General features: G+C 45.4%; 1 protein-coding gene across 2 annotated transcripts; it reads left to right on the forward strand.

Moving 5' to 3' along the window:
• The first annotated feature begins 580 nt into the window (after positions 1–580).
• Positions 581–6,370, forward strand: Pole4 (DNA polymerase epsilon 4, accessory subunit). Of its 2 annotated transcripts, none has more exons than XM_026787965.1 (4): positions 581–1,201; positions 1,664–1,748; positions 2,413–2,454; positions 5,642–6,370. In XM_026787965.1, the coding sequence occupies exons 1-4, from the start codon at positions 1,004–1,006 to the stop codon at positions 5,653–5,655; spliced, it is 339 nt and encodes a 112-aa protein (XP_026643766.1). In that variant the 5' UTR covers positions 581–1,003; the 3' UTR covers positions 5,656–6,370. The 2 variants fall into 2 exon arrangements, with proteins under 2 accessions (XP_026643766.1, XP_005364756.1); XM_005364699.3 differs by having other exon boundaries at positions 592–1,213.
• The last annotated feature ends 1,917 nt before the right edge of the window (positions 6,371–8,287 follow it).

Below are 8,287 nucleotides of genomic sequence, written 5' to 3' on the forward strand. Positions count from 1 at the left end.
AGGACGTTCCCCCGGGAGCATGCTAGCTGCGGGTTTTGAGGAGGGGGTCTGTAGGGTCTTTCACTTCATGCCAGACTTCAGTGTGGTGTGAGAACCCAAGGGGAAGTGGGAGGAAGATGCTTCTTGGAGCTCCTTTCTGGAGGTCAGTGAGGTCAAAGCTATTTCATGTCTTAAAGACAAGGTCCTACGTAGTCCTTGCTGGCCTGGCACTCTTCCCTGTAGACAAGATTGGCCTCAAACTCAGTTTCTGTTACGTGAGTGCCTGGATTAAAGGTGTGCACCACCACAGCCCACCAAAGTATTTCCTCATTCTCTCAAAGTATGGTGGGACTGTCCATAACCATTCAAAAACGGGCAGTACCAAAACTCAGAAGCAGCTAGACTATCCAATGGTTTTCAAAAGGAGACATTAGTTTTCTCACTCAATTTTTTATTTTTGAAGTTACTTGTCATGTAGTTAGACATAAATACAATTAATGTTGACATACCCTACGGAAACACAAATTCATTCAGCCCTCTTTTTTTTTTTTTTTTTTTTAGGCGTAAGGCGATCGCTGTTCTGATGCAATTCATGTTTGAACAATCACAGACACCACAACTTGCTCTCCAAGTCCACACAGCTTTTTGCAGTGGTTACCTCACCCTGGACTGAACTTCTTCCGTTTCTGCCTGTCAAACGTCCCAGTCCACCTAAAACATGTGGTGACGCCCATGGTGACCCCAGGCCAGCCCAGAGTTAACCTCCCAGCGCGGACTGAGGCTCCGGTTAGGCTTCCGGACTTCCGGCTCCGCCAGGCCACACCCGACCGCTTCCAGGCTGCAGCAGCCCGGAAGGCCACACCAGACACTAGACCCAGAGAGGGCGTTTCCGGTGCGCCCCGCCTCGTGAGGACCAAGCCACGCCCACTCCGAGGGGCGTGGTCTCCGACCGGCGCGGGAAAAGGGGCCGGCGCCGCGTGTGCGCGCTCAGCCGGCGATCGCGCGCAGCACGTTCCGGGTGGGGATGGCGGCGGCGGCGGCTGGGAGCGGGACGCCCAGAGAGGAGGAGGCTCCTGGAGGGGAGGCCGCGGCTACGCAGGCCCAAGCCCCGACGACTGCACCCGGGGCTCGGCTCTCCAGGCTGCCTCTGGCCAGAGTGAAGGCTCTGGTGAAGGCGGACCCTGATGTAACGCTCGCGGGACAGGAAGCCATCTTTATCCTGGCGCGTGCCGCGGTACCGCGGGAAAGCAAGGGCTCTGGGGTCGGGGGGCGTGGCGCGAGGGGGCGTGGCTCGGGGCGTGGCCTAGCGGACCCAGGTGTGCTCACCTGACTTCTCAAGAGGCCTGGGAAAGCGGCTGCAGGGCCCTTTGAGTTTGTTGGCCACTCGTGTCTTAACCATGGCCCACTCAGCTTTAGTGTGCGTCTCCGGTGGTTCACGTAGAACCTGAATGGGTCCACAGTGATTGAGTGGGGTGGATTCATAAGTATCAGCAGGAGGAGGATGAACCGGCTAGTCTATTAGGGGAAGGAATAGCAGAAGTATCTTCATGAAGTTAAGGGCAACCTTAGCTCTAGAACTTTCCTGTCTGATAGAATCGCTCTCACCCTCCGTGCTCCGCTTATACACAAGGTCACCCCCCCCCCCCCCATCAACTAATCTTTCCTCTGCTTGTTTGCTTCGCAGGAACTGTTCGTGGAGACTATCGCAAAGGATGCTTACTGCTGTGCTCAACAAGGAAAGAGGAAAACCCTCCAGAGGAGAGATTTGGGTAAAGTCCCTGGGGTTCCTCAGGGTGGACACGGGGACCATGGGCTAGGTGTTGGCTTTTTTTCTTGATTCGTTCGTTTTGGTTTTTTGAGACAGGGTGTCTCCGTGTAATAACACCTAGCTAGAACTTTGCTCTGTAGACCAGGCTGTCCTGGAACTCACAGAGATCCACCTGCCTCTGCTTGTGAGTGCTGGGATTAAAGACATGCACCATCACTCCCTGCCGGCTAGACTTTCTTACACCTGCTTCACAAGGCATCACAGGCCTGGGGAAGTTTGGGTTTTGATTTATTCATCTAGCTGGCAACCCTTGCACATGCGTAAGCTTTTACAGACCGTATCTCTCACTTCTATCTTGCCAAGCTCTTTTTCTTTAGAAAGAGTAACTTTAGAGTGGAGAGAAAAGTGGATTTAGGTACTAAACAAGACTGTAGGAGGTTTTCTGACTAGAGAGTGTTTGCGTGGGCTTTTATAGAGAGACAGTTAATACGTGAGAATTAATAGTGTAAAAATGGATCTCACAACATCAAGGGATATATTTTATAATAATGTCATTTGCATAAAACCCCCTATCTTTATGCAAGTAAAGATTGTGGACTGTATAGTTTTGGGTCTGAGGTCCAAATGCCAAGAGCTAATCAATATTCCCTTTTCTTGTATTTCAGATAATGCAATAGAAGCTGTGGATGAATTTGCTTTTCTAGAAGGTGAGTTCACCGTTAGCACAGATCTTTTCCCTGCAGGTGATGTGAGTTCAAACCTTACAGAAACAGATTCCTGCTTTTCCTCTGTACATGGAAACAGTTCTCCCTGCTTCCTGTTTTTAGGAAAAAAAGAAACATTTTCCATTCTTGGGAGTTAGAGAATTCTGGGAAATTGTTAGCTTAAAAGGAGAAGGGGAGTATAAAAACACTGGCGGAGTTAGCCGGATTTAGAGTTTGAATCCTATGTAAATCTCCATCCCTAAATATCAGCCTTGCCCCTTGTCATGTTAGGAATTAGAAACAATTTGTAGATTTTTTTAAAGATTAATTTTTATTTATGTGTCTGTGTTTTTGTTTGAGTATATGATATGCCACATGTGTGCAGGTACCCATAGGGTCAGAAGCTGGCATCCAATCCCCTGGAGCTGGAGTTACAGGTGGTTGTTAGCTGCTAAACAGTGCTGGGAACTAAATTCCGGTCCTCTGGAGGAGCAGCAACACTCCAATCACTGAGTGATCTCTCCACCCTCAGTTCCTAACTTTTAAAGACAGGGGCTCCTGTAGCTCAGCACTGTGAACTCCTTTTCTTCATCGCCTCCCATGTGGTAGTAAATAATAATAATATAATGATCTGGTGCTCGTTACTCTTCACTCCGTTCTGCCTCTCTGTGTCAGCCTGTGTCCCTACACTCTATATGTTCTTTTCACATGTCTTCTAAGATCCCTTCCCAATGGCTGCTTCAAGTCTAGATTTTTGAGAATTCTCCCTAAGTTGCAGATCTTTGTCTTTCCACCTATTTGTCTTAAAAATAACTTCAGTTAATGGTCGTAGCCCAGTGTATGGTCATCCTTGGCATTGTTCTGTATATGCTTGAAGAGACTATTCTAGTTGCTAGGTCCAAGGCCAAAGGATACTGTGCAGATATTCTGTTTTGTTTACTTATTTTACGTATTGCCTGTTAAATTCTTCAGTCACAACTGCAGGTTATTTTCACTTACAATTCTGTTTCTGTTTTTTATGTAAGACCATGTGGTTAGGTTTGTAAAAGTTCAATATTATATTGTTTGTGACAATATTTAATTTATAGATTGACTGATGTTGTTTCTAGTAGTGATTTTGAGGCTCCCGCTTAAAGGGTATTATTCCACCTCTCATTTGGACAGACTCTGAGGTTTGACTGTTGCTTCCCTCAGCCTGCCAAACAGCTACTCAGCCGTCTTTCAGATTGGCAGATGCCTTCAGGGCCACCACAGCTTTGGCCTGACTTTGTGACTTGGCCCTCTCTAGGTTGCAGGTTTGTGTGATGATTCGTTTTCAATTATTGAGAAATTTTATTTTTATTTTTTTTAATTAATTATTTTTTTTTGGTTTTTTGAGACAGGGTTCCTCTGTAGCTACGGAGCCTGTCCTGGAACTAGCTCTTGTAGACCAGGCTGGCCTCGAACTCACAAAGATCCGCCTACCTCTGCCTCCCAAGTGCTGGGATTAAAGGCGTGCACCACCACCGCCCGGCGAGAAATTTTATTTTTATAATAAGTTTAGCTTTGTTCCTTGCTCTCAACAGAGATTTGCCAAAGTTGCAAGGCATGGTGGCTCATGCTTGTAAATCCCAGACCTTAGGACACTGAGGCAGGAGGATTTTAAATTTGAGGCCAGCCTGTGCTACAAAGGAACGCCAATCCATCCTAATCAGTGACTTGCTTCCTCAGACAACAACACAAAATCCCAAAGAAATTTATGATTTTTTTAGTTAGAAGTGTCTCTGGTTTGATTTTTTTCTAATGTTTAGTTCCCTGAAATATGCTTTATTATATAATTAATAACTTTGGCCTCTCCTTGTACTGTGCAGGCTCCTTCAGTGTTTTTCCTGTGCCAACATGGGAGGGTAATAAGGCTTCTTGGGGAGCTGTGTGTCTGGAAAGCAGTGTGTTGTTGCTCTGCAGCCTTACTCCAGGGTGGATAGAAGAGGCAGTGGATGCCATGCCCAGGCCCTACAAGCCAGAGTCAGAGTGCTCCCTGGCGTGCGCTTGCCGAAGGCTGCCCAGATAGGCAGGTCACTTGGTTATTTTGAAGAAACTCCTGTGCTTTTCTTCTTCTTTTCCATATATGGTAACTCCCTAGCTTCTGCCTACAGGGAGGATTGTAAGAGGCATGTGGGGAGGCAAGCCTGTGTCACGTGGGTCATTAGCTCCTTTCCTCTCAGTTCTGTGTCAGTCCTGGTAACTGGGTCTAGTGTAGTGGTTCTCAGCCTTCCTAATGCTGCAGCCCTTTAAGATCGTTCCTCATGTTGTGCTGACCCAACCATAAAATTATTCTTGTTGTGACTTCATAACTAACTTTGTACTGTAATAAATTGTAATTAAATATATTTGGAGATAAGATAAGGGGTTCTGACCCATAAATTGAGAACCGCTGGCCTAGGGCCTTCTGCTGGTTCTGGGGTGGGAGATAGTGCCTCTTTCTTGCATCCCCCTCTCTATCAGGCGCAAGTCTTTTTTGCTCTATTTATAAATACGCTTCAGTGAGATGTTGATCATTCCTTTTCTGTTGTTGAATTTGCCCACCTGCTATTACATCTTGGTTCTCTGTTGTAGGTTTATGTCTTTTTAAAAGCTTTTTCTCTTTTGGATAGAATCTTGGAGGGTATGCAGACCTGTGTGCTCAGGTGCCCAGTGTAATCTAGGACCTTCTGAGAAGAGGTTAGAGGGACTGGAGAGATGGCTCAGCAGTTAAGACTGCTTTAGCAGAGGCTCCCAGTCCAGTTTCAGTATCCACACTGTGACTCCAGCTGCAGGGCATCTTGATGCCTTCTTTTGGTCTAATTGGACATTGCATATGCACACTCACATACAAAAATACATGTAATTAAAAGGGAATCTTTTCAAATTATACGTGCTTTGCTTAGAGAACTTTTATCAGTTTTTAGTGTTCACTGAGTAATGCATCAGTTATTTAGCTCTCCCCAGCTTTAACTCCAGCCCCGAGTCCAGTTCTGTGCACTGGTAGCTTAGTCCCGGATGACTCCTTTTCTAATGGCATCTCCCCGCGGGTCTTTTGGACCAGTGTTCTTCATTCCTCAGATTGGAACGGCCGTTACCAGGAACGCCCATATGCTTTAACTTTGCCCAGTGTGACCCCCACCCCCCAGGCTGAGACACCGTGCTTTACACATTGCCCTTTCTGCTTTAGGTACCTTGGATTGATTACAGAGCTGGATGACTTGGTGAGCCTTTGCTGCATCCTTCATCTTTCCCTGTGCAAGCCTCAGCTTTGGAGAGAGTCTGCGCATGCACACAATCTTCTTCTACTTTACCCAAGCTGCAGACATCTCCACAAAGTCTTCCCTTCCTCAGTCTGTCTTCCACAGCCTGGATGTAGCCTACGCTGCTTGGGGCAGCGATGAGAGGACCGTTCCGCATAAGTGTGGCTCAGTGAGTGAGGAGACCAGAATAAAGGTCTTTGGTCAGCTTCGTTCCTGTGTCTTATGGTCCTGCCTTTGCTCTTGCCCTGTGACCAGAGAACCCTGTGGTCAGGCACAGACTTTTCCTCATCTACCAACCATCCTGAGTCAACGTTTTTATTAACTTGGTTCTTTCTCAGCATGTCATTGGAATGTGGGTCTAAAATTTATGGGATACTGTAACTCCTCCTTAGGAGTCGAATCAGTGTGGTCCTAAGTTTTATTGAAGTATAATTCACGTGTCATAAACAATTTAAACTGTAAAGTTCAGTGTTTCTTTAATATTCATAGGTATGTGTAGCGACTGAACATCTTCCTGTGAACAGATTCACATGAGTCTTTTTTGTTTGACAAGATTTAGATTATGTTATTTAAATTTTATCTAAGCTATCATATGTATTTGTACCCTTTAAGTTGTGAGATATACATAATATAAAGCTTCCCATTTGAGCTGCTTTCCAGTGTGTTCTCGGTGGCGTTGAATATATCAGTGTCGCACAACTGTTGTCATCCTTTGTAGTAACGGTCTCAGCCTGGAACATCAGGTGCTGTGCCTGTGTGAGGTGTGGGTGGTGTAGCTGGAGCACTTAGAATGTTCAGGAAGGCAACAGAAAGCCTTGGCTGGTGCTTCTTACAGTATTCCACAGTGTAGATATCTTTTAATACCAAGTCTGAAGGCTGTTTTCTCTAGAATAATAAACTCAGTTTTGTAACATGTTAAAAATAAACTTTCAGAAAAATACTTGGTTTATAGAAAGTGTGTTTGGGTCCTGCTTACAGAGTCCCCGTGGTTGACAATTCAGTGTTACCAGGAACTGACATTAACGGGTTACTGTTTGTTCAGTTCAGGTTTTTATTTGAATTTTACTACTTTTCCATTAGTATACTTTGTTTTGAGAGCTAATCCAGAGTATTAAATTATTCTTGCTTCTTTTGACTCCCCAGTCTTTCAAGTTTCTTAGTTTTGTTTTTAATTTGTGTGTGGTTGCACATGCAGAGATCTGCTGTTATGTGGGTTCCAGGGATCAGACTCGGGTCATCAGGCCTGAATGGTTGGGCAGTGAGTGACTGCTTTACCTGCTGTTCCATCTTGCCAGCTCTGTTTCCTTGTCTGTCTGTCTGTCTATCTGTCTGTCTGTCTCTTTTTAAACTGAGTGTGTGTGCCTGTGCCTATGGGAGCAGGAACAGATTGTAAGTGCCAGTATTTACTTACCAGGACAACGTCACCCAATATGGTTGTGAGGAATTAAATCAGGCTGGTTGAAGGGCTGCAGCACAACTGAGGCTGTGACAATTTTATTGAGAGCAATCAGACTTTGTATACTTTTATCAGAAACAGAACATAATGGCACTGTCAGGATCAGTACAGTTGTATTGCCAGAATACAATGAAATTTGCAAGCTGTACAGGGTACACAAGATTAATGTCTAAGACCAATTCTCCTGTCAGGTTTCCATGCTTCCTTGGCTTCTGAGGGAACATACAGGGAAACACAGAGTGGCCTGAACGCTCTACTGCCTGAGGGAGTGTGCCAGTCTCTCAGGAACTGGAAGGAACACAGTGCTCAGGAGCCACAGGCGCTAACCTGAAAACCTCTGATGACTGCCTTAAGGCGGTTAGACCAAGCCAACTCCGTGGTGCCCTGCGGCAGGTGCTTTTTCTTGTTGGGCTATCTTGCTGGCCCTTTCCTTATTATTTATTCCATTGACAGCCTTGACTAATGCTGGCCAAGGACCCTGTAGCCTCTTCCCCAGCCCGGTTTGTATTTTTTTCCTGTGAGTAGTTAAACCTGTAACTGCACATAATTTTGAGTGTTGCACAAACCCAGCAATAGGCCTGTTATTACAAATATTTGAAAGGGCACACTTTTATTCAAGAGGAAATTAAAATGACAGGTTTTGGCCAATAGTGGGAGAGACTAATAGTATATGTTATCAGCATTTCTTTCTATAGCAAGGTTAATGTTGGTATTTATTTTCATTTGTGTGTGTGCATGTGTGTGTGTATGTGGTGTGCATGCATGTTCACATATGTGTGTAAGCCAGAGTTTGGTTGTCTTCTTCAGTCATTCCACTTTATTTATTGAGGCAAGGCCTCTAAATTAAACTCCGAGCTTGCAGCTTACTAGTCTGATTAATCTAGCCAACTAGCTCTGGTCCCAGCAGCTCCGACCTGCCTCTGTGTTGGACTTATTGGTGGGTGGCCATGCCCACCCAGCGTTTGTATGGGTGTTGGGGATTTGAACTCTGCTTCTCCTGTGGATGTAGCAAATACTTCTACTTGCTGAACCATCTGCTTTGGCCACATTCCTGAAAAATAAAAATTCCTTATTGATGTCATACTCTTTAAAAATATAAACTGAAAGGGTATTAGAT

Source organism: Microtus ochrogaster (genome assembly GCF_000317375.1).
Source record: "Microtus ochrogaster isolate Prairie Vole_2 chromosome 14 unlocalized genomic scaffold, MicOch1.0 chr14_random_3, whole genome shotgun sequence".
NCBI classification, from domain to species: Eukaryota; Metazoa; Chordata; class Mammalia; order Rodentia; family Cricetidae; genus Microtus; species Microtus ochrogaster.

Excerpts from the sequence above, each read along its gene's own strand:
- Pole4 (XM_005364699.3), top strand. The coding sequence starts at position 1,004 with ATGGCGGCGGCGGCGGCTGGGAGCGGGACGCCCAGAGAGGAGGAGGCT. Across the intron at positions 1,214-1,663 it reads TTATCCTGGCGCGTGCCGCG|GAACTGTTCGTGGAGACTAT; the intron begins GTACCGCGGGAA and ends TTTGCTTCGCAG. Across the intron at positions 1,749-2,412 it reads CCTCCAGAGGAGAGATTTGG|ATAATGCAATAGAAGCTGTG; the intron begins GTAAAGTCCCTG and ends CTTGTATTTCAG.